The sequence below is a fragment of the Cherax quadricarinatus genome, chromosome 25, assembly GCF_038502225.1.
Source record: "Cherax quadricarinatus isolate ZL_2023a chromosome 25, ASM3850222v1, whole genome shotgun sequence".
NCBI classification, from domain to species: domain Eukaryota; kingdom Metazoa; phylum Arthropoda; class Malacostraca; order Decapoda; family Parastacidae; genus Cherax; species Cherax quadricarinatus.
The window spans coordinates 37620829-37648547 of record NC_091316.1 but is presented as its reverse complement, the minus strand read 5'-3'; the positions used below and the strand labels follow the sequence as shown (position 1 = coordinate 37648547).

General features: G+C 40.3%; 1 protein-coding gene across 1 annotated transcript in view; it reads left to right on the top strand.

Annotated features, from left to right (window-relative positions):
- The first annotated feature begins 11574 nt into the window (after positions 1-11574).
- The window catches only part of LOC128689900 (nephrin-like), a 919379-nt gene continuing 903234 nt past the window's right edge, over positions 11575-27719 (top strand). The window contains exon 1 of the mRNA XM_070088696.1: positions 11575-12078. Within this exon, the coding sequence (XP_069944797.1) occupies positions 12003-12078 (76 nt within the window). The 5' untranslated portion in view covers positions 11575-12002. The remainder of the gene's footprint in view (positions 12079-27719) is intronic.

Sequence of the window (27719 nt, the reverse complement as noted above, 5' to 3'; positions counted from 1 at the left end):
CTTCTCTGTCGTTTCATGTAAACTCACCTCCTTGCTTCATCAGCCTGATTTCCTGATCCTTGTCTGTTTTAATACTGACGTGGCTATATAACTGCTTCGGGTTATATTTGGCTTCCGATGCTATGTTGTTTACTTGTTGTTTAGATGCACGTATTCTTCTCTGCCTCTTCGATGAATCTCTTTATTTTCCTGGGTAATTTGTCTTCTGTACATTTTCCATTTTCTAGTGCACTTACTCTGTGCCTCTCTACTGCTTTAGGTGAACCAAGGACTCGTTCTGGTCTTCCTATTATTTCTGTTGCCCTTGGGAACAATCTACTTCTTTGCCTCCTTGAATTTCGTTTACTGATTTTCCCACCAAATCTTTCCTAATGAACCTCTTGCAGGAAATTCTTCATGCCTGTGTAGTGCTTCTCTTTTGTAGTTTGGCTTCTCCCACCGTACTCCTGCATCACTTTCCACTTGTAACTCTACTATGTACTTGAAGCTCAGATCCACATGGTCTCTTGCTCCATTGGGCTTTTCGTATGTGATGTCCTCGATTTCTAAACTATTCAAGATGAATACGAGGTCCAGTCTTGCTGGTTCATCCTCTTCTCTGTCATTGGTAGTGTCCCTAACATGTTGATGCATGAGGTTTTCCAGTACCCAGTCCATCACCTTGGCTCTCCATGTTTCGGGACCCCCATGTGGCTGCAAGTTTTCCCAGTCAGTCCCCTTGTGATTGAAATCACCATAACTAGTAATTTTGCTCTACCAATGTGAGCTCTTCTGGCCACCTCAGCTAGTGTGTTAAAGATTGCTCTGTTGCTCTCTTTATATTCTTCTCTTGCCCTCCTGCAGTTCAGTGGTGGGTTGTCCATCACTGCAATTACCATCTTAGTTCCCCCAGTCTGAATTGTTCTCGCACACACGTGGTCCGTACTGTGTGTACTCACCTATTTGTGCTCACCTATTTGTGGTTGCAGGGGTCGAGATATAGCTTCTGGCCCCGCCTCTTCACTGATCGCTACTATGTCCTCTCACTCTCCCTTCTCCATGAGCTTTATCATACCTCGTGTTAATCCTATGTATGGTTCCTGCCTCCACTACGTCATTTGCCTAACTATTCCACTTCCTGACAACTCTGTGGCTAACGAAATACTTTTTAGCATCTCTTTGACTCATCTGAGTCTTCAGCTTCCAATTGTGACCCCTTGTTTCTGTGTCCCATCTCTGGAACATCCTGTCTCTGTCCACCATGTCAGTTCCTGGCATTATTTTGTATGTCATTATCATGTCTCCCCTAACCCTCCTATCCTCCATTGTAATCAGGCCGATTTCCTATGTGTACATATATATATATATATATATATATATATATATATATATATATATATATATATATATATATATATATATATATATATATATATATATATATATATATATATATAAAATATATATATATATATATATATATATATATATATATATATATATATATATATATATATATATATATATATATATATATATCTCTATATGTGTGTGTGTGTGTGTGTGGGTGGGTGTGTGTACTCGCCTAATTGTGGTTGCAGGGGTCGATTCGTAGCTCCTGGCCACACCTCTTCACTGGTCGCTTCTAGATCACTCCCTCCCTGCTCTGTGAGTTTTATCATACCTCTTCTTAAAGCTATGTATGGATCCCGTCTCCACCACCTCCCTTTCCAGACTATCCCACTTTCTGACTACTCTGTGACTGATGAAATACTTTTTAACATCCCTTGACTCATCTAAGTCTTCAACTTCCAAATTCTCTTGTTGGTAGTCTCATCTCTGAAACATCCTCTTCCTGTCCACCTTGTCGATTCCTCTCAGTATTTTATATGTTGTTACCATGTCTTCCCTGTCCATCCATTGTCGTCAGAGAGATTTCCCTTAACCTCTCCACGTAGGACATGCCCCCTTAGTCCGAGACTAATCTTGCTACAAATTTTGCACTTTGTAGTTTCATGACGTGCTTGGGCAGGTGTGGGTTCCAAATTGGCGCTGCATACTCCTATATAGGCCTGGGGTACAGAGTCCTGAATGACTCCGTACTCTGATGTAGGAATGCTATTCTTAGGTTTCCTAGTCGCCCGTATGCCGCAGCAGTTATTTGGTTCATGTGCGCCTCAGATGTTTTCGGTGTTATACTCACCCCGAGATCCTTTTTCCTTGAGTGAGGATTGTAGATTTTGACCTCCTAGACTGTATTCTGTCTTCCGTCTTCTTTGCCCTTCCCCGATCTTCATGACTTTGCAGATGGGAGGGTCGAACTCCAGAAGCCATTTGCCGGATCATGCCTGAAGTTTATCCAAACCCTCTGGACCTGCTTGGTCTTCTTCCGATTGAATTTTCCTCATTAACTTGACATCGTGTGCAAACAGAGCCACTTCTGAGTCTATTCCTTCCGTCTTGTCATTCACATATTCCTGAAACAGAACCGGCCCTAGGACTGATCCCTGTGGAACCCCGCTTCTCTCAGGCACCTCGTCATGTACCATGACTCGCTGCTGCCTTCATGTCAGGTATTCTCTGATCCATTGCATGTCTGGTCCTCCAGCTTTTGCACTAATCTTTTTTTGTGGAACTGTGTCTTACTGCTGTCACCATGTCATATATCTCCACTAGGTTTGTGACACAGGATTTCCCGTCCCTGAATCCGTGCTGGTTGTCGTTGATAAGCTCATTCTTCTCTAGGTGCTCCATCACTCTTCTCCGTGACCTTGCATACTATGTATGCCAGTATTACCAGTCTGTAGTTTAGTGCTGCGTATCTGTCTTCTATTTTAAAAATTGGTACCACCTTTGCTGTCTTCCATACCTCAAGGATTTGCCCTGTTTCGATAGGTGTGTTGAAGCTTGTTAGTGTGCACAGAGCGCTTCTGCTCCCTCTCTTAGTACCCACAAAGAGATATTGCCTGGTCCCATTACCTTTGAGGTATCTAGTTCGCTTAGCAGCCTCCTCACCACTTTCTTGGTTGTATATGTTGCCTCTAGCACTTGGTGGTTTACCCCAACCCTAGGTGTTTCAAGAATCATTTCTGTTTTCACTGAATGCTTCTTTAAATCTCACGTTGAGCTCCTCACATACTTCTCAGTCATTTTTTGTGGTCTCGCCTCCTTTCATCTGCCTGATTCCGTGTGTGTGTATGTGTGTGTGTGTGTGTATGTGTGTGTGTGTGTGTGTGTGTGTGTGTGTGTGTGTGTGTGTCTGTATCTGTGTTTGTGTGTCTGTGTTTCTTCATGTGCGTGTGTGTGTATGTATGTACTCACCTATTTGTGGTTGCAGGGGTCGACTCTTAGCTCCTGGCCCCGCCTCTAAATTGGTTGCTACTGGGTCCTCTCTCTCCCTGCCACATGAGCTTTATCATACCTAGTCTTAAAACTATGTATGGTTCCTGCCTCCACTACGTCACTTTCTAGGCTATTTCACTACCTGACTACTCTATGACTGAAGAAATACTTTCTAACATCTCTTTGACTCATCTGAGTCTTCAACTTCCAATTGTGACCTCTTGTTTCTGTGTCCTCTTCTTGGAACATCCTGTCTTTGTCCACCTTGTCTATTCTGCGCAGTATTTTATATGTCGTTATCATGTCTTCCCTGACCCTTCTGTCCTCCAGTGACGTCTGACCGATTTTCCTTAACCTTTCTTAATAGGACATTCCCCTTAGCTCTGGAATTAACCTTGTTGCAAACCTTTGCACTTTCTTCTCTAATTTCTTGACGTACTTGATCAAGTGCGGGTTCCAAACAGGTGCTGCATACTCCAGTATGGGCCTGACGTACACGGTGTACAGTGTCTTGAACGATTCCTTACTGAGGTATCGGAACGCTGTTCTCAGGTTTGCCAGGCGCCCATATGCTGCAGCAGTTATCTGGTTGATGTGTGCTTCCGGAGACATGCTCGGTGTTATACTCACCCCAAGATCTTTCTCCTTGAGCGAAGTTTGCAGTCTTTGGCCACCTAGCCTATACTCTGTCTGCGGTCTTCTGTGCCCTTCCCCGATATTCATGACTTTGCATTTGGCGGGGTTAAATTCGAGAAGCCATTTGCTGGACCAGGTGTCCAGTCTGTCCAGGTCTCTTTGAAGTCCTGCCTGATCCTCATCTGATTTAATTCTCCTCATTAACTTCACATCATCTGCGAACAGGGACATTCCTTCCATCATGTCGTTCACATATATCAAAAATAGCACTGGTCCTAGAACTGACCCCTGTGGGACCCCGCTCGTAACAGGCGCCCACTGTGATACCTCTTCACGTACCATGACTCGTTGCTGCCTCCCTGTCAGGTATTCCCTTATCCATTGCAGTGCCCTTCCTTTTACGTGTGCCTGATCCTCCAGCTTCTGCACTAATCTCTTGTGGGGAACTGTGTCAAAGGCCTTCCTGCAGTCTAGGAAAACGTAATCTACCCAACCCTCTCTCTCGTGTCTTACTTCTGTTACCTTGTCATAAAACTCCAGGAGGTTTGTGATACAAGATTTGCCTTCCATGAACCCATGCTGGTTTTCATTTATAATCTTGTTCCTTTCCAGGTGTTCGACCACTCTCCTCCTGATAATCTTCTCCATGACTTTGCACACGATACATGTCAGAGACACAGGTCTGTAGTTTAGTGCCTCTTTTCTGTTTCCTTTCTTAAATATGGGGACTACATTAGCTGTCTTCCATTTCTCAAGTAGTTGCCCAGTTTCTTCTGAGTCTATCTCTTCCATCATGTCGTTCACATATACTAAAAATAGCACTGGTCCTAGAACCGATCTCTGTGGGACCCCGCTCGTCACAGGTGCCCACTGTGATACCTTATCACGTACCATGACTCGTTGTTGCCTCCCTGTCAGGCATTCTCTGATCCATTGCAGTGCTCTTCCTGTTATATGCACCAGATCCTCTAGCTTCTGCACTAATCTCTTTTGAGGAACTGTGTCAAAGGCCTTCCTGCAGTCCAAGAAGATGCAATCAACCCACTCCTCTCTCTCGTGTCTTACTTCTCTTACTTTATCATAAAACTCAAGAACGTTTGTGACACAGGATTTACCTTCCATGAATCCATGCTGGTTGGCGTTTATACTCTTGTTCCGTTCCAGGTGCTCCACCACTCTCTTCCTGATAATCTTCTCCATAACTTTGCATACTATACACGTCAGTGACACAGGTCTATAGTTTAGTGCCTCTTTTCTGTCTCCTTTTTTAAAAATGGGAGCATTTGCCGTCTTCCATACCTCAGGTAGTTGTCCAGTTCCCAGGGATGTGTTGAAGATTGTGGTAAGTGGCACACACAACATATCCGCTCCCTCTCTAAGGACCCACGGGGAGATGTCCAGTCCCATTGCTTTTGAGGTATCGAAGTCCCTTAGCAGCTTCTTCACCTCCTCCTCATTTGTATGTATGTCATCCAACACTTGTTGGTATATTCCTTGCTGGTGTCTCCCTCTGTTCTGTCCCCCCAGAGGCCTTCCTGTCTTCACTGTAAATACTTCCTTAAATCTCATATTGAGCTCCTCACATACCTCTTGATCGTTTCTTGTGAGTTCCCCACCTTCTTTCCTCAGCCTTATCACCTGGTCTTTGACTGTTGTCGTCCTCCTAATGTGGCTATACAGCAGTTTCGGGTCAGACTTGACTTTCGATGCTATGTCGTTTTCGTACTGTCGCTGGGCCTCCCTCCTTATCTGTGCATACTCGTTTCTGGCTCTTCTACTAATCTCTTTATTTTCCTAGGTCCTTTGCCTCCTGTACCTTTTCTATTCTCTGGTGCACTTAGTTTGCTTCCCTACATCTTCGGGTAAACCAAGGACTCGCTTTGGTCTTCCTATTATTTCTATTTCCCTTGGGAACAAACCTTTCCTCTACCTCCTTGCACTTTGTTGTTACATATTCCATCATCTCGTTTACCGATTTTCCTACCAGTTCTCTGTCCCACTGAACCACCTGCAGGAAGTTCCTCATACCTGTGTAGTCCCCCCTTTTATAATTTGGCTTTTCCCATTCATTTCCTGTTACCCTCTCCACTTGTAACTCTACCATATAAAGAAAACTCAGAACCACGTGATCGCTAGCTCCAAGTGGCCTCTCGTAAGTGATGTCCTCAATGTCTGAACTGCTCAGGGTGAACACAAGATCCAGTCTTGCTGGCTCATCCTCCCCTCTCTCTCTGGTAGTGTCCCCTGACATGTTGATGCATGAGGTTTTCAAGTACTACATCCATCATCTTGGCTCTCCATGTTTCGAGACCCCCATGTGACTCCAGGTTTTCCCAGTCGATCTCCCTGTGGTTGAAATCGAACATCCTGTCCTTGTCCACCTTGTCTATTCCACGCAGTATTTTATATGTCGTTATCATGTCTCCCCTGACCCTCCTGTCCTCCAGTGTCGTCAGGCCGATTTTTTTTTTTTTTTTTTTTGTGTGTGTGTGTACTCACCTAATTGTACTCACTTAATTGTGGTTGCTGGGGTCGAGACTCAGCTCCTGGCCCCTCCTGACGTGCACGGTGTACAGCGTCTTGAACGATTCCTTACTAAGGCATTGGAATGCTCTTCTCAGGTTTGCCAGGCGCCCATATGCTGCAGCAGTTATCTGGTTGATCCGTGCTTCCGGAGAAGTGCTTAGTGTTATACTCACCCCAAGATCTTTCTCCTTGAGTGAGGTTTGCAGTCTTTGGCCACCTAGCCTATACTCTGTCTGTGGTCTTCTTTGCCGTGTCCCGATCTTCATGACTTTGCTTTTGGCGGAGTTAAATTCGAGAAGCCAGATGCTGGACCAGGTGTCCAGTCTGTCTAGGTCTCTTTGAAGTCCTGCCTGATCCTCATCTGATTTAATTTTCCTCATTAACTTCACATCATTTGCGAACAGGGACACTTCTGAGTCTATTCCTTCCATTATGTTATTCACATATACCAAAAATAGTACTGGTCTTAGGACCAGCCCCTGTGGGACCCCGCTCGTGCCAGGTGCCCACTGTGATACCTCATCCCGTACCATGACTCGTTGTTTCCTCCCTGTCAGGTATTCTCTGATCCATTGCAGTGGCCTTACTGTTATACGTTGCACTATTCTCTTGTGAGGAAATGTGTCTAAGGACTTCTTACAGTCCAAGAAAATCCAATCAACCCACCCCTCTCTCTCATGTCTTGCTTCTGTTACTTTGTCAAAAAACTTCAGAAGGTTTGTGACACAGAATTTGCCTTCCATGGATCCGTGCTGGTTGTCGTTTACAATCTTGTTCCATTCAAGGTGCTCCACCACTCTCCTCCTGATAAGCTATTCCATGACTTTGCAAACTATACACGTCAGTGATACTGGTCTATAGTTTAGCGCCTCTTTTCTGTCTCTTTTTTTAACAATGGGAACTATATTTGCCGTTTTCCATACCTCAGATTGCCCAGCTTCAAGGGATGTGTTGAAATTTGTGGTTGGTGGCACACACAGCGTGTCTGCTCCTTCTCTAAGGACCTATGGGGTGATGTCCGGTCTCATTACCTTTGAGGTATCAAGGACAGCTTCACCTCCTCTTCAGTTTTGTGTATGTCATCCAACACTTGCTGGTATATTCCCCCTCTGTTCTGTCTTCCCAGAGTCCTGCCTGTCTCCACTGTAAGTACTTCCTTAAATCTCGTGTTGAGCTCTTCACATACCTCTTGATCGTTTCTTGTAAGTTCCCCACCTTCTTTTCTCAGCCTGACCACCTGGTCTTTGACTGTTGTCTTCCTCCTGATGTGGCTATACAGCAGTTTCGGGTCAGACTTGACTATCGGTGCAATGTCGTTTTCGTACTGTCGCTGGCCTGCCTCCTCATCTGTGCATACTCGTTTCTGGCTCTTCGACTAATCTCATTATTTTCCTGGGTCCTTTGCCCTCTGTACTTCTTCCATTCTCTAGTGCACTTAGTTTTTGCCTCCCTACACCTTCGGGCGAACAAAGGACTTGATTTGGTATTTCTATTATTTCTGTTGCTCCTGGGAACAAACCTTTCCTCTGCCTCATTGCATTTTTGTTGTTACGTATTCTAACATTTCGTTTACTGACTTTCCTACCAGTTCTCTGTCCCACTGAACCTCCTGCAGGAAGGTCCTCATACCAGCATAGGTTCCCCTTTTATAATTTGGCTTTTCCCATTCAACTCCTGTTACCCTCTCCACTTGTAACTCTGCTATGCATTCAAAGCTCAGAACCACGTGATCACTAACTCCAAGGTGCCTTTCGTATGTGATGTCCTCAATGTTTGAAGTGCTCAGGGTGAACACAAGGCCCAGTCTTGCTTGTTAATCCTCCCCTCTCTCTCTCTCTCTGGTAGTGTCCCTGACATGTTGATGCATGAGGTTTTCCCAGTACCTCATCCATCATCTTGGCTCTCCGTGTTTCAGGACCCTCATGTGGCTCCAGGTTTTTCGAATCCATCTCCTGTGGTTGAAATCGCCCATAACCAGTAACTTTGGTTAGCTCCAGTGAGCTCTTCTTGCCACCTCAGCCAGTTTGTCCACTATTGCTCTCTTGTTCTCTTCGTATTCCTCTCTCGACCTCCTGCAGTTCTGTGGTGGGTTATACCTCACTGCAATGATTATGTTATGTTCCCCAGACTGAATTGTACCTACTATGTAATCCCTTTCTCAAGTCTCGTTAGTGCCTCCCATTTCCTCAAATTCCTATCGATTTTTTATGAGCAGTGCAATTACTCCTCTCCCTCTTCTCTTTCTGCGTCTGTTATTGTCTCAGTGAGTTTCGTTTCTGTGAATGCTATGATGTCTGGGGACTTCTCATTGATTATTTCATGCCACTCCTCATTTATTTGTTATTCCATCTGCGTTCATGTACCAAACCTTCAGTTCCTTTTCTAACACTGTGGTCCTGAGACAATATTTTGGTTGAGGGAGCAGGAGCGCTGGGGGGCCTATGGGGGGTTGCTGTGTGGGTGGGTTTTGGTTTAGATTGTTCTTGGTTGCATTCCTTCTGCGGGTGTTTCTGGAGGATGTGTTTGCCCTTCCACTTGGGTCTGGGTTCGTCTGCTCATCTTCATCATTGCCTGTCATTCCTCCTTTAGTCCTTGTACCCTCTCTTTCAGTATCGTCCTTTCTTCTTGTGTTCTGTGTGTGTGTGATTGTGTGTTTACTCATCTAGTTGTGGTTGCAGGGGTCGAGTCATAACTCCTGCCCCCCCCTCACTGGTCACTACTGGGTTACTCTCCCTGCACCATGAGCTTTATCATACCTCTTCTTAAATCTATGTATGGACCCTGCCTCCACTACATCGCTTCCCAAACTTTTCCACTCCATGACAACTCTGTGACTGAAAAAATACTTCCTAACATCACTGTGATTCATCTGAGTCTTCAGCTTCTAACTGTGTGTGTGTGTGTGTGTGTGTGTGTGTGTGTGTGTGTGTGTGTGTGTGTGTGTGTGTGTGTGTGTGTGTGTGTGTGTGTGTGTGAGTGTGTTGTGTGTGTGTGTGTGTGTGTGTGTGTGTGTGTGTGTGTGTGTGTGTGTGTGTGTGTGTGTGTGTGTGTGTGTGTGTGAGTGTGTTGTGTGTGTGTGTGTGTGTGTGTGTGTGTGTGTGTGTGTGTGTGTGTGTGTGTGTGTGTGTGTGTGTGTGTGTGTGTGTGTGTGTGTGTGTGTGTGTGTGTGTGTGTGTGTGTGTGTGTGTGTGTGTGTGAGTGTGTGTGTGTGTGTGTGTGTGTGTGTGTGTGTGTGTGTGTGTGTGTGTGTGTGTGTGTGTGTGTGTGTGTGTGTGTGTGTGTGTGTGTGTGTGTGTGTGTGTGTGTGTGTGTGTGTGTGTGTGTGTGTGTGTGTGTGTGTGTGATTGAGTCCTCTTGTGTATTCCTGGAGACATTAGGCACTTTCCTGGTTTATTTTCGAATTTCCCCAAATATTCGTTTTAAAGTTGGAAGAGTAAATTCGAAACATCTACTTGATTAAACTTAGTTTTTGCGTTGAAACGCTCGAAATCATCACAAGTATTCCTCCTCTTCAATAGCAATGTAAACATATTTACAGGTACAAAAACAGAATTTTATACCCAGTCAAATCATTTTTCCAGTTAGGTTAGGTAAGGTTCGTCAGGAAACAGGACAAGTGTTTCCTGATTCGGGTCTTAGTCAGATGATGACCCGCCTTTGGAGCTTTTGGTCATCTGACCGAGGCCTTCCGCTGGCTTACCGGTCCACCCCTTTAAAAATTATGATCATATTTATAGCCAGTTCTATTTTCTTTTCCAGTGGAAAATATTCTCAGAAGTATTTTCATCAATATCTTTATTGATAATTATTAGATTTTGTGCAGTAAATTACTGTGCTTTAATAATTTTTAAATATTCTTCTTTATAAACACTTAAAATCCAAACTTTAGTTTTTTCTATCTAATTAATTAAAGTTTATATCATCATGATTTTAAAATTAATTCAAATAACTAAAAAAATTCTGCCAAGTGTTCGTCTTCTTCGATCTCATATTTAAGATATTTTGGGGGTCAATTTGAATTAAATTTCTATTGTTCTCTTAACACTTTGAATCAAGTAACAGTTTAATTTAAAGTGCTAATGGACATCCCAATGCAGTATTATGTAATATTTTTTGCACTCCCACATTTATTCACACAATGTCCTAAAATTCCGTGAATTTTGTAATAGTGCATTTATATATACCTACATATGAATGACACGTTCAGTGTTTTTTTTTTTCAGTTTTTTGGCATTCTTATCACTGTTAATGTACAATGATGAAAATATCAGTGATGGTTTTCAGTACAATAATTACATCATAACTCCCAATATTTTCCTGACTATATTTGCAGCTCCATCAGTACGTATACCGAGACATATAACTGACAACTTTCTTGAATCGAGAAAACTGATTCACTGATAATCTCAGGTGATCAAGAAAACCCTGGCAGTGTCGACCATCAGCTGTGTATTTACAAGAGGCGCTTCGTTTTCTTGCCGAAACTGCGTTGAGACAATCATATCCTAACAGAACTACTAACAACATTTGTCCTGTTTCCTGACCAACCTAACCTAACCTAACCTAACTCTATATATATAATTTCTAATACCCGTCAGCTCTGATTCTATAAATGTTGTAAAAATATATTCACTAAAAAATAAACAGACCAATGTTGGTAAAATGAATTCACTTACCTCTTTCCAGTCACTTCATGAGATCCCCCTAAAAACATTACAATTTCGCTGTACTGAAGGTACATTGCATTATTCGAACATTCTTTTGTCCAAAATGTTAAATCGATAGCTGAAACGTGGGAGTTAGCGTTGAGTGCGTGTAAACTGAGTGAAGGTGTGCATTAGCAACGAGGAGCCTAGCCGTCAGCATGCTGTCCAAGGATGCTGCTAGCTATGCAGGTCGGGATTACTGGCGGGGAAAAGGAAAGAGAGAGAGAGAGAGAGAATGAGAGCGAAACAGGGAGGGAGGAGAGACGAGAGAGAGCAGGGGAGAGGACTATGAAAAAGAGGACGAGAGGAGTAGGGTCGAGTGAGACAGGCAGACAGGGAGGATAGAGGAGGCAAGAGAGGGAGAGAGTGAGGGGAGAGAGCAGGAGAGGGTAGAGAGAGATGCTGGGAGCGCCGCTCAGTTCGACTCTCACTGGTGCTGGGTTAAGATCGTTGCTCTGTTCCTGACTGTTTTGGCTGGCTGGCCATCGAAGACTTCCAAATACTGTTTATTTCCTCTTCTGTTTTGATGGTGGAGCTCTTCCTACCCAAGAAACGTTAAAGATAAACATTAAAAATAAAAAAAAAAATAGATGTACCTGCAATAGATGTCTGTATTTTTGCCTATGAGTAAGAAAGAAATTCTTTTTTTTTCGGTGAGGTAAAGTGTATGTGAGTGATGATGCTGAGACGGTGACAGTACGTCACTCACTGACTTAATCCATACAAAAGCTAAAAGCCAAACATAGCGTCTAAGTGGATAATATTTACTATTTTAAATTAATCCCATAAAAGAAGTAAAAAAGGGTAATAAAAATGACGAAAATGGAATTCGTGATTTTCATCTGGCTTCTCGTGACGTCACTGTCTCAAGCAAGGAACGGCAAAGAGAGTAAGTACAATATACTAGAGTTTTTGGGTTGTTGCTTAAGTATGGTTAGTGGACCATCTTTTTGGGTTGTTATGTATTTTGGGGATTAACGTTTTTAGGTTTATCCTTTTGTATGGCGTAATATGGACAAACATTTTTGGTTGTTTTACTAAATTTGTGGTTGACACAATTATGATTTGCTGGCTAATTCGTTACTAGTGATAACTGGAGAACAACATTTCCAAGTTATTCCCATTATTGGTGCTCGAGAGTTAGCATTGGGATTTCTACTTAACATACAGAGTGATAACTAATTACCAATGTTATTTTTAATGTATCGTTTGAAAACTAACATTTCAGGTTTTAATTAATGATCGTTTTCTGAACTGACTTTTAGGGATGTTGATAATGACGTAAGAGCAGGTCGTCTCTGATTCCACGAGAGTTACCGAAGATTAACTCGTCCATAACACACAAGGCAATAGTCTCATAGGAGCCATGGCGTGTGAAAATACATGTTTGATCTTAGGAACACTTTCCTCATTGATTATATATACAATACTTAAGATTTTGTACGAGGGCTGAAACTATTTGGGGAAATTTTGGACAAAAAGCTGTAATTTCGAGATTTTTCTTTTTTTAGCACTGCGACGGTAATTCAATGCATTGTAGCATAAAGTAATATTAATCCTACTAATACCACTGCATCTACTACTACTGCTATTGCTTCTACTGTTACTGCTACTGTTGTTGCTACTTCTACTATTATTGTTATTACTTCTTGTTACTACTACTACTACTACTACTGCCACTACCACCACTACCACTATTACTACTACGACTTCCACGACTGTTACTACACCACTACTAATACTGCTACTACTCTCAGTATTACTACTACTACTATTATTGTCACTGCTGCCAGTATAAAAACTGCTAATTTAGTGATCAGTGTGAATTAGCGCAACAAGTGATACTAATGTTTAGAGATTATGAACATACATTGTTTACACATTTCTCCACTAGTCTGGTCTACACAGATGTGGTAACTTGATGACAAGATATGAATATAAATGTCAGTTTTTGGCTAGTGGCCATTTTATTATGTATGTTCAGGGGTAGGTTGTCATCCGTTAGTTATAAGGATGTTTTCTTATAAATGTTTCATGTATTATGATTACGTCAATGTGTGATATGCATGTATACTGTATATTTTAAATAAAAAAAACAAAACAAAACAAAAAAACTTGATGACACAGGATGACATAGAAATGAAACAATTAACTATTTTCTAAATAGAGCAAGAAAATATTTCTCTATGGATATTATCTACTCATTTATATCTTATAAGGAAATTAAGGTAGCCTAAGCCTTCGTTTAGGTTACCTTAATTAAGGAAGCATTTGTCATAGAGACAGAAGCAGACACAACACGTAAGGATGTAATAACTCTTTGAATGAGGTGTGGACACTAAGCTATACTATTTTATTTTTTGTCACAGTTTCCGATAAAAATATGCCTACAATTGGGATGGGGAGATTTCCACCACACGTTACTAATTTAGCGGAAGACATTAAGAAAAACTTAGATGCATTTCTGTCGCTGCGCAGTTAGATAATATCCTATCCAGACCTTTCAAAGAATCCAAATATTTGTAATATTTGGTTATTAGCATGGCAAAGTTGAAGCTAAACCGAAATATCGCATGAAAAGAAGTATCCATTTTTTCGTTTCGTAAATTATTTATCATTAAAGATTCGCCGGTATTCTCCCGGCCCGGGCCTTTTCCTAGTGGTGGCCCGACCTTGGTTCCGTCTTTAGGGAGTGTCTGAGACTTAAGTCTCCCATGGGAGGAGGCACAAGTACCTCCTTTTCTTTAGGACCAATTGTCCCCAGGCCTAGCCACAAGCTAGGCCTCTCTGATCTGCCATCCCCGCCGCATGGGGGCTAATGGGAATGACACTCTTGTGAGATACAAGCTCCGGCTCAGGCACCTACCCTACCCTAGAAGGGCTGGGCATGGTGTCCATGTATAGTTGGTTAAACCTGGATAAGCAAATAAAATAGTCGACCCTCAAATTTCATCATCCATTTTCTGTACGTAAAACTATAGTTATTCTCTATACAATGTATTTTATGTTAATATTTTCCATAAGAAATAATGTAAATCCAATTAATCTATTCCAGACACCCAGAAATATCAACAAAAAATACATTTTATAGAAAATAAATATAGTTTTGCATTCAGAAAAGGAATAATGAAATTCGACGGTCAACTGCACTAATTATTTTTGACCACAAGAAATATTCTTCAATTATTTCACAGAAACCAATTTACATAACGAAATTAACACATGAAAACATTAACATCAACAAATTATCCCCTAACAGGAAAACATAGCGATAAGTTTGAATCTTACCGGAAGATGCATCGTCCAGTTATAACACAGAATCCAACCAAATTTATGCTTCACACCTTAACACACGAAATGTTCCATCCATTTCATACGATGCATCAATGAAGATTGATGCCATTCGATCGACACCATGCCTAACCCTTCTAGGGTAGGGTAGGTGCCTGAGCCCGAGCCTTTAGCTCATAAGACTGTCATTCCCATTTGCCCTCTTGTGGCGGGGATGGCAGACCAGAGAGGCCTAGCTTGTGGCTAGGCCTGGGGACAGTTGGTCCCAAAGATGAGGAGGTACTTGTGCCTCCTCCCATGGGAGACTTAGGTCTCAGACACTCCCTAAAGAGGGAGCCAAGGCCGGGCCACCACTTGGAAAAGGCCTGGGCCGGGAGAATACCGGCTAATCTTTAACTAACTAACGATGCCATTCATATTTGTTATATTGTAATCAGCTCCAAACGCGGGGAAAATAAGTACAGCTCCTTTGATCAAAAGCCCTTTCCAGCATCAAGGCAAATTGATGCAACAAGAAAATATAATACGGTGTAATTTCGAGATTATATGTGGCAAAATGACATCAACACACTATTAAATATGCCAACTTATTTCAAGTACGATAGACAGATACTAAAAATTTGAACTAAATAAGGAAGCCTGTCTTCACATATAACATTACACAAAAATTAAAAATTTGAAGCCAGAAAAATAAGGTATTATTGAGTATTATTAAATGAAAATATTTCAGTGAAAACGAGAATGTTTAGAGAAATAGGAAAGTGTCCCTTGTTAAATTTAAAAACACATATTTTTCCATTTTTTTCAGTTTACTTTTCTCATTCACATTCCAATTAAAGTTCTCTACGATTCTATAAGAGAATTTTTTTTTATTTTGATAATTTAATATGATAAAGCTGACCAAAAAATGAAAAATGCAAATTTACTGCCTATTAGCATACACGAGCCTTCCGGGTTTAAAGCTGATTAGAATATGCATTCTCACGGTATCATAACAGCACGATTGCAGACTACGGTACGGGTGGGGCTTGAACCCATGGTGAATGAGTCGTCAAACTCCAGGCCAGTGCGTAAGGCACTGGGCCACTTGGCTACAGTAAGAGTCATCCAATTAGTTACTTAGTTGGATGAATCATCCGCCATGAGTTCAAACCCTATCCGAACCGTGGTATGCATTCTCTGCTTAGTGAATAGGAAACGATTTACCCACCAGTGGTAGAAGTTTGAAGACTATCAAATAAGACATTCTTAAGTAATTGATCTGAATTCAACGATTCCAAGTTTTAAACTATATAAGTTTCGTATTTATAACTATTCCCACTAAACTTGTGGTTTATCATCCGCTTTGTGATGAATGGTTTGAAAAACCGACAAGTTGAAGATTGAGACACTTATGCAGCATATGGGAATCTTTATTCAGGAAACGTTTCGCCACACAGTGGCTTCATCAGTCCAATACAAAGAGGAAGGCGTAAGGAGAGGAGGAGTATGAGGTAATCAGTCCCTCAACCTGGAGTCGATGTGTTCAGTCCATCAATCTTGTAGAGTGATGGACTGAACACATCGATTCCAGGTTGAGGGACTGATTACCTCGAACTTCTACTCTACACTTCCTACAAGAGTGATGGACTGAACACATCGATTCCAGGTTGAGGGACTGATTACCTCGAACTTCTACTCTACTTACCCATTTCTACTTTGTATTGGACTGATGAAGCCACTGTGTGGCGAAACGTTTCTTCAATAAAGATTCCCATGTGTTGCATAAGTGTCTCAATTCTTCATAAATATGGTTGTTATTCTGGCCCTAAATATGGGTACTATTCTGGCCATAAATAGGGTATTATTCTGGCCCTAAATATGGGTGCTATTCTGGCCTAATATTAAATATTGAAGTCGTTCAGACAAAATTAATTTAAAATTATTTGATATAAGAGGAATAAAACTGCCATACTATTTTGCAATACTCTGGTAAAATTTATACCTACACCTAAGAATTTCATTGTACGCCATTGTCGATTTTTGGCGCCTTTTTTGAACGTTTGAAATTGTGTCAGTGAGGAAGTTGGAGCTTATATCTGAGTCATTCCAGGACGATGGGAATGGCTCAGCCATTTTGGATATAGGGCACATGAGCATAACTATGGGTCCTTGAACTTATTCATAGTTACCAAACACAAATGTTGAAAACTGAAGCCCAGTGGATGAGATGTTCTAGAGTTATGCGTGAGATGAAATCGGGAAATTGGAGTAAAAAAAAAAAAGGAAAAAAAAAATAGGCAATCTATTAAGGGTGCTTCTTCCAGGGATTCCTAGTTAACTACGTGGTTCTTAAATTTTTAGAAATCTAGTCGGTAGTATCTAACACACTTAATACAATGATACAAAAGAGAGCTAATAAGAATATAAGAATGGAGGAACACTGCAGAAGGCCTACTGATTCATACAAGGCAGGTCCTTATCAAAACCACCCCTACCCTAAACTACCCAAGAATTTACTCCCGTACCCACGACACCAATCAAACCCAGCCCCTCCCACTCATATATTTGTCCAATCTCTTTTTAAAGCTACCCAAGGTCCTAGCCTCTATTACCCTACTGGGAAGATTGTTCCACACATCCACAACTCTGTTTGAAAACCAGTACTTACCCATGTCCTTTCTAAATCTAAATTTATCTAACTTAAATTCATTATTTCTAGTTCTCACCTGGTTCGACACTCTCAGTACTTTATTAATATCTCCTTTGCTTATGCCCGTCATCCACTTATACACTTCAATGATATCTCCCATCATTCTACGTCTCTCCAGAGAGTGGAGATTCAAGGCTTTAAGTCTATCTTCATACGGGAGGTTCCTTACACAGTAAATCATTTTAATCATTCTTCTCTGTATGTTCTCTAATGAGTCTATATTCATCCTATAGTAAGGGGACCAAAACTGAGCAGCATAATCTAAATGAGGCCTCACTAGTGATGTTAGGTAAGACACATATGCAACAGTTAGACAACTTTATTCCGAAACGTTTCGCCTACACAGTAGGCTTCTTCAGTGTAGGCGAAACGTTTCGGAATAAAGTTGTCTAACTGTTGCATATGTGTCTTACCTAACAACCTGTCGGTATTTTATACCATTTTAATGCTCACTAGTGATGTATAGAGCTGTAAAATAACTTTTGGACTTCTGTTACTTATACTTCTTGAGATAAATCCAAGTAATCTGTTGGCCTTGTTGCGCACACTGAGGCACTGTAGATGAATGGTTCACAGAACCGACACGTTGATAAATTAGGCACATGTGCAACTCTAGGGTATCTTTATTAAGGAAACGTTTCGCCACACAGTGGCTTCATCAGTCTATACACAGGAGAAGCTTGAAGAACAGGAGGAGAATGAAGTAATCAGTCCCTCAACCTTGAGTCGATGTGGCCAATCCATCAATCTTGGGATCTTAATACTTGGGAATTCTTCGCTTGCCTAACCCTTGGGCACGACCTACTTCCACATTGGGCAAATGTGACACCACCTACGCCTGCCGCACCTCTCCTACCTACGGTTTAAAAGCTCCTTCTCTGCTCATATGCCTTATTCTATTCAAGATTGATGGACTGACCACATCGACTCAAGGTTGAGGGACTGATTACCTCATTCTCCTCCTAGTCTTCAAGCTTCTCCTGTGTATGGACTGATGAAACCACTGTGTGGCGAAACGTTTCCTTAATAAAGATACCCTACAGCTGCACATGTGTCTAATTTATCACACTTAGGCACTACTGTCTTGATGAGAGTAAGACACATGTGCAACATCTGGGTATCTTTATTGTAGACGTTTCGCCATCCAGTGGCTTTATCAATACAAATTCCAGGACATAACTTGAAGACAGTAGAACTATGTACAGAAGATGAGGTAATCAGTCCCTCAACCTATGGTGCTGTTCGCACCTACTCCTAGGTTGAGGGACTGATTACCTCATCTTCTGTACATAGTTCTACTGTCTTCAAGTTATGTCCTGGAATTTGTATTGATAAAGCCACTGGATGGCGAAACGTCTACAATAAAGATACCCAGATGTTGCACATGTGTCTTACTCTCATCTTGTCGGTATTATATACCATTCATACACAACTACTGTCTTGGCTTTAGATTTCTGCTTATCATGATTCCCAAGTCTTTTTCACATTCTGTATGATGAAGCTCTACTTCACCTAGTGTATAGCTTCGAGGATTATTTTCATTACCAAGGACTAGTACCTTACACTTATCGACATTGAACTTCATCTGCCATTTTCAGACCAAGACATTAATTTGTCCAAATCCGAACGCCACTAGTTCCCATTCAGATTTGACCCCATTAATGGAAACTCTCTGCTTTCTGTTGGTAAGCCATGCCGCTATCCATGCTAGAACTTTACCTTCTATAACATGAGCTGCCACTTTTCTTAAGAGTCTCTTGTGAGGTACTCTATCGAAGGCTTTACTAAAATCCAAATAAACAATATCATATTTTTTATCACTGTCTACTGCCTCAAATGTTCTATTGAAGAACGTCAGTAAGTTTGTCAGGCAGGAACGACCTCTTGTGAACCCATGCTGAGATTCATTAATCAAATTATGTTCTTCAGGTGATTTTTAATAATGTCAGCTATAAATGATTCTAATAATTTGCCTACTATAGACGTCAGGAATATTGGACGGTAATTTGATGGAATGGGCTTATCCCCTGATTTGAATATAGGAACCACATTAGCCATCTTCCACAACTCTGGCACAACACCAGTAACGATGGACGCATTAAACACACTCGTTAATGGCTGACTAATTTCCATCTTGCATTTCTTAAGTACCCTGGAAAACAACTCGTCGGGTCCCGGGGACTTATTTTGCTTCAGTTTGTCTATCTGTTTGATAACCATGTCCCTCGTGACAATAATATTAGTTAATTTAAATTCATCAGGAACTGAGTAATTGTTAATTTCTGGAATCTCATTTATGTCTTCCTGTGTAAAATCTGACAAAAAAATAGTCGTAATAAAGTTGGTAGAATTACCGACAATATGTAAAGTAAAAGGACACAAGTGCAACTAATGTGACATTTATTGTGGCAACGTTTCGCTCTCCAGGAGCTTTATCAAGCCATTACAAACAATACATGGACACAGAGGGTATATAAAGGCTCAGAGTGAGGTGAATACTAGTGAGGTACCATTCCGATGTTCACTAGTGGTAGTAGTAGTAGTAGTAGTGGTAGTGACAAAAGCAATTAATTCGTACATGAGTAAAAGGATATAAAAGCTATTACTTGGGTAACATAAAAATAGGTTGGACAAATATAAACTGGAATGAGGCAGGTTGTTTCAGTGTTCACTCTCTGTGCTTTGTGTAGTATAACAGGAGAGACTATGTGATGGCAGGGTTTACTGTTTTCATGAGGATTCTTGCTAAGACTTCGGAGATGGTGAAGCTGCCGTTGTTTTGTTTAATTGTATTCGGCAGCTTCACCATCTCCGAAGTCTTAGCAAGAATCCTCCTGAAAACAGTAAACCCTGCCATCACATAGTCTCTCCTGTTATACTACACAAAGCACAGAGAGTGAACACTGAAACAACCTGCCTCATTCCAGTTTATATTTGTCCAACCTATTTTTATGTTACCCAAGTAATAGCTTTTATATCCTTTTACTCATGTACGAATTAATTGCTTTTGTCACTACCACTACTACTACTACTACTACCACTAGTGAACATCGGAATGGTACCTCACTAGTATTCACCTCACTCTGAGCCTTTATATACCCTCTGTGTCCATGTATTGTTTGTAATGGCTTGATAAAGCTCCTGGAGAGCGAAACGTTGCCACAATAAATGTCACATTAGTTGCACTTGTGTCCTTTTACTTTACAAAAAAATAGTCATTAAATAGGGAATACATTTCCAGTTCGTTATCCGTCAGCTGTTCATTCCCAATTTTCAGAGGTCCTACTTTTTCCTTCACCTTCGTCCTATACACTTGAAAGAAACCCTTTTGGATTAGTCTTTGATTCATTAGCAACTTTAATTTCATAGTCACGTTTAGCCTTTCTAATTCCCTTTTTTTACTTCTCTTTTAAGCTGAACATATTGGTCAGTAAGGTTAACCTCTCCCCTTCTGATGCGCCTATAAATTCCCCATTTCTCCCCTAATAGATGCTTCAGCCTCCTGTTAACCCTTTTAGGATCGTTATTATTACATCTAATTTCTCTTTGGGGAATGTATATACTCTGAGAATGTTGTATATTATTAAGAAAAAATCATAAACGCAGATCTCTTCATAATCGTAAGTATGATCATTGTCAATAAAATCATTAGCTAGATAACCCCAATCGAGATTAGACAGGTGTTCCAAAAGTCCATTATAATCGGCAGAACGAAAATCAAGGACTTTACCGTATTATCATTATTCTCGTAATCCCAGCTATTGCTAGAAGTGATGAACTTGTGATCACTTGCGCCAAGCTCTTCAGCGATCTCCAGATTATTTACGAGTGTTTCCTTATTTAACAAGACTAGGTCCAGCAAATTATTACCCCTGGTAGGCTCTGTTACACACTGCTTCAGCATACAGTCCTGAACTGTTTCCATAAAGTCACTGGACTCCAGATTACTGGTCAAAGAAGTCTAGTCAATTTGACTAAAGTTAAAATTCCCTACTATCACTATGTAATGGAACATTACAGAATATTTAGTAGGATAGTTTTGGGACTCTTGAATGTCTCAACAACGACAGAAGATGAAGCAACACAGGTAAATGTAATCCCGGACATTCACTTATTCAGACCTTCTAAGTGTTCCGGAAAGTCATCCCCTAAAGTTGACAGTTTTGAATGTTAATTCTATCTCCCAGTATTAATGCTGCACTGGTACGAGCACTCCCTGAGAACGATGACAGTGGAAAGCATAGTTGGCCTAGCATGCCAAATGGTGTAATGACTAACAGAACATCTGAAATTCCATCCAAGGACCTGAGGACGAGAACGGGTCGACTACAGCAGCAGGAGAAGGACGTTCATCAAACAGAAGTGAAAGTCTGCCCGATACTAGGTTGGTATGAGAAAGTCTGCCCGATACTAGGTTGGTATAAGAAAGTCTGCCCGACACTAGGTTGGTATGAGAAAGTCTGCCCGATACTAGGTTGGTATGAGAAAGTCTGCCCGATACTAAGTTGGTATAAGAAAGTCTGTCCGCTACTAAGTTGGTATGAGAAAGTCTGTCCGATACTAGGTTGGTATGAGAAAGTCTGTCCGCTACTAAGTTGGTATGAGAAAGTCTGCCCGATACTAGGTTGGTATGAGAAAGTCTGCCCGATACTAGGTTGGTATGAGAAAGTCTGCCCGATACTAGGTTGGTATGAGAAAGTCTGCCCGACACTAGGTTGGTATGAGAAAGTCTGCCCGATACTAGGTTGGTATGAGAAAGTCTGCCCGATACTAGGTTGGTATGAGAAAGTCTGCCCGATACTAGGTTGGTATGAAGAAGTCTGCCCGATACTAGGTTGGTATGAGAAAGTCTGCCCGACACTAGGTTGGTATGAAGAAGTCTGCCCGATACTAGGTTGGTATGAGAAAGTCTACCCGATACTAGGTTGGTATGAAGAAGTCTGCCCGATACTAGGTTGGTATGAAGAAGTCTGCCCGATACTAGGTTGGTATGAAGAAGTCTGCCCGATACTAGGTTGGTATGAAGAAGTCTGCCCGATACTAGGTTGGTATGAGAAGAAGACGGCATTTGTATTGAGGAAAGAGAGTGAAACTTAGCTGAAAGCAAATGAAAAGAAAGTATGAGGAGTAAAGAAGGCTGAGGTTGTGTTCCTAGTAAGAGACTTGAGGTAGTCAGAGCCTATCATTATTTATATTATGCCATACATCTCTCGTAGCATCTTATACACTTCCATCAACATCACATATTTACGTTAAATCTCATGCACTTTCTTCAGACACAATGCACATTTCACTCCTACAATGCACATTTCACTCCTACAATGCACATTTCACTCCTACAATGCACATTTCACTCCTACAATGCACATTTCACTCCTACAATGCACATTTCACTCCTACAATGCACATTTCACTCCTACAATGAACATTTCACTCCTACAATGCACATTTCACTCCTACAATGCACATTTCACTCCTACAATGCACATTTCACTCCTACAATGCAGATTTCACTCCTACAATGCACATTTCACTCCTACAATGCACATTTCACTCCTACAATGAACATTTCACTCCTACAATGCACATTTCACTCCTACAATGCACATTTCACTCCTACAATGCACTTTTCACTCCTACAATGCACATTTCACTCCTACAATGAACATTTTACTCCTACAATGCACATTTCACTCCTACAATGCACATTTCACTCCTACAATGCACATTTCACTCCTACAATGCACATTTCACTCCTACAATGCACTTTTCACTCCTACAATGCACTTTTCACTCCTACAATGCACTTTTCACTCCTGGCTGAATACTCATACAGGTAAATTCTGCTGAAATATTTATTTATATTTTATAAAAAAATTTCATTTTTACCATGAAACGAAAGGTAAAAATAAATCATTGTGAAAGACAGACAGACAGTAAGGCAGAAATTAAAAAGATAGTGGATAAGTCTGTGATGTAAACAGAGAGACAGTCACGTCAACAAATAGTCAAGCAGAGAGACAGACACTCGGTATGAAAGGCTGTCAGGCAAGCAATTGGGTTTACAGACTGGCTGTTAGGCAGAAAGAAAAGGCAGACAACACTCAGACAGTGAGCTTAACAGACAGGTATTCAGGATGAAAGACCGAAATTCGCGCAGCCAAACAGGTAATCATGTAGACAGATAGGCAACCAGAGTAACTGACAGGCAGTCAAACACACTCATGCAGGCAGACTCTGGGTCAGGCAACGAACAGAAAACTGTAAGTCAGGCAAACAGACAGGTCGATCAGCAGATCGGCCTGTCTGATAGTAGGAACTGGCAATGGTAAATCTTAATTAACAAGTTCTTCACGTAAGAAACTTAGTAGAGCATCAACTGGAACTTTTGTAAACAAGGAAGTAACGTCAAAACTAACCATGTTGAAATCATTTAAGTCACTCAATGACCTTAATTTATCCATTAATCTATGATGATTTTAGCATATATATATATATATATATATATATATATATATATATATATATATATATATATATATATATATATATATATATATATATATATATATATATATATATATATATATATATATATTATTTTTTTTATTAACACACTGGCCGATTCCCACCAAGGCAGGGTGGCCCGAAAAAGAAAAACTTTCACCATCATTCACTCCATCACTGTCTTGCCAGAAGGGTGCTTTACACTACAGTTTTTAAACTGCAACATTAACACCCCTCCTTCAGAGTGCAGGCACTGTACTTGGTGGGAATCCAGTGTTAATAAAAAAAATAATATATATATATATATATATATATATATATATATATATATATATATATATATATATATATATATATATATATATATATATATATTATTTTTTTTATTAACATCGATTCCAGAAAAAGAAAAACTTTCACCATCATTCACTCATCACTGTCTTCCAGAAGGGTGCTTTACACTACCTGCCGCACTGTTTCCCATGACTCAAGTCCGGCCTGCCGGTTTCCCTGAATCCCTTCATAAATGTTACTTTGCTCACACTCCAACAGCACGTCAAGTATTAAAAACTATTTGTCTCCATTCACTCCTATCAAACACGCTCACGCATGCCCGCTGGAAGTCCATGCCCCTCGAACACAAAACCTCCTTTACCCCCTCCCTCCAACTTTTCCTAGGCCGACCCCTACCCCGCCTTCCTTCCACTACAGACTGATACACTCTTGAAGTCATTCTGTTTCGCTCCATTCTTTCTACATGTCCGAACCACCTCAACAACCCTTCCTCAGCTCTCTGGACAGCAGTTTTGGTAATCCCGCACCTCCTCCTAACTTCCAAACTACGAATTGTCTGCATTATATTCACACAACACATTGCCCTCAGACATGACATCTCCACTGCCTCCAGCCTTCTCCTCGCTGCAACATTCATCACCCATGCTTCACACCCATATACGAGCATTGGTAAAACTATACTCTCATACATTCTCCTCTTTGCCTCCAAGGACAAAGTTCTTTGTCTCCACAGACTCCTAAGTGCACCGCTCACCCTTTTCCCCCAATCATCAATTCTATGATTCACCTCATCTTTCATAGACCCATCCGCTGACACGTCCACTCCCAAATATCTGGATACATTCACCTCCTCCATACTCTCTCCCTCCAATCTGATATCCAATCTTTCATCACCTAATCTTTTTGTTATCCTCATAACCTTACTCTTTCCTGTATTAACTTTTAATTTTATTCTTTTACATACCCTAGCAAATTCATCCACCAACCTCTGCAACTTCTCTTCAGAATCACCCAAGAGCACAGTGTCATCAGCAAAGAGCAACTGTGACAACTCCCACTTTATGTGTGATTCTTTATCTTTTAACTCCACGCCTCTTTCCAAGACCCTCGCATTTACTTCTCTTACAACCCCATCTATAAATATATTAAACAACCACGGTGACATCACACATCCTTGTCTAAGGCCTACTTTTACTGGGAAATAATCTCCCTCTTTCCTACATACTCTAACTTGAGCCTCACTATCCTCGTAAAAACTCTTCACTGCTTTCAGTAACCTACCTCCTACACCATACACCTGCAACATCTGCCACACACACACACACACACACATATATGTATATATATATATATATATATATATATATATATATATATATATATATATATATATATATATATATATATATATATATATATATATATATATATATATATATATATATATATATATATATATATGATTGTACATGTATGTGTAGTGTGTCATAAGTGTAAGAAGAAGTAGCAAGACGTACTTGAAATCTTGCATGTTTATAAGACAGAAAAAAGACACCAGCAATCCCACCATCATGTAAAACAATTACAGACTTTTGTTTTACATTCACTTGGCAGGACGGTAGTACCTCCCTGGGTGGTTGCTGTCTACCAACCTACTACATATAATATATATGTATATATACACACACACATATACACACACACACACACATATATATATATATATATATATATATATATATATATATATATATATATATGTATATATATATATATACTGCAGGACGAACAACTCTCGGTGTATATATCCTGTGTTGTAGAATAACAATATTCAAATCAATGAATATGCAACATGCGGGAGCACATGATCTTCTTATGCAAATTTCATACATTATCATTTATATGCAAATCATACCGCATTAGGAAATTCCTTCCAAAGATCTCTCAGATATTTTTACTAAAACCTCGTATCAAATTTTCACCAACGTTCAAAAAAAATATATATTTTTTTAAATGTGCTCTGAAATGTGTATTTCTTAAATGTATGACTGTAACCTAACTAATGTATGACTGTAACCTAACTAATGTATGACTGTAACCTAACTAATGTATGACTGTAACCTAACTAATGTATGACTGTAACCTAACTAATGTATGACTGTAACCTAACTAATGTATGACTGTAACCTAACTAAAGTATGACTGTAACCTAACTAATGTATGACTGTAACCTAACTAATGTATGACTGTAACCTAACTAATGTATGACTGTAACCTAACTAATGTATGACTGTAACCTAACTAATTCTACCACAAATGACCTAAAACAATTTTAGATGTATATTATATTATATTAGTTGTCACTGTAATTATGACTTAAACTGTTAAATAAAATTATTTTTATGAAAATAGACATCATTAAATATAATAATAATAATAATAATAATAATAATAATAATAATAATAATAATAATAATAATAATAATAATAATAATAATAAAAATAATTATAATAAAAATGATACTATTAATAATTATAATAATAATTTTAATAATAATCGAAGGGGTACATACCCTATGAGGGGTATTTATCACAGATCGACACCATGCCCAGCTCTTCTAGGGTAGGGTAGGTGCCTGAGCCGGAGCTTGCAGATCACAAGACTGTCATTCCCATTAGCCCCCTTGCGGCGGGGATGGCAGACCAGAACGGCCTAGTTTGTGGCTAGGCCTGGGGACAGTTGGTCCGAAAGATAAGGTGTTGCAACCCTTGAAAGGGTTACAATGTATATAATGTATATTACCTTTTCATATAATTGTATATTGCTTATATTCGCGATAATAGCTAAATCGTAAATATATTGCTTTATATTATTTGACTTAGTTACTTTTGTTAGGTAGGATGTAACATATTATGTGCTCATAGTTCAAGTCTTGATTGTTTAACTACTGTAATTATCGCTGGTGGCTCGTTACTCTGCCGGCTTCTCGTTGTTGCTGGGCAACGACTGTCCACGGAGCTATCACGTGATCGAGGGGGGGGGGGGTGTTCTCACCTCGCCTGAAGTATTCAGTCTGGTCTTGACTCTCTTGGTGGTTGGACGTATTCTAGACAAGACGAGCCTAAATCTCCCTTATTGGCCCTTGGTGGAAGATCGTCTCTATAGCTTTCTTGTTGGTTCTGTAGAACTCTGTTCACAGAACACTGTCTAGACTTAGTGATCTTCGACGTTGTACTGAGGTTGTGTCGCCTAGACACTCTGAGCATCTCAGGTCCTGAGCTACAGCTGTAGCTTCTGACCTAATTTGTACTTGTATCTGTGTATTGTCACAGTCAGGGATTTTCTTATGCTGAACTTAGATTCAGTATTATGGGAGTTTTGTGACTTTTGTGGAGGATCTGCTGATGGTCCCTACTTAGTGTCGTTATATTATCTCCTTGTTCCTGGTTTTGTGTCGCAGTTGCTTATTATATTGTTGTTCGGCTTATCAGTCGTTTTATTGTTCAAGCAAGCTGTTCTGATTGCCAGTTGGTCATGAAGTTAGTTTATGAGAGGACTATGTCAGTCACTTGCTTAAATCTAGTCGAGTCGTGAGACATAGTGAACTACTTAGAGCACTTACACACATACACACAAACTTACTTGTACATATTTGTAATATCTTATTAAATGTTAATGTACCAGACGGTACTTAAGAATTATAAATGTGATATGTGCTTTCAGCACAATAATACTGTACACGAGA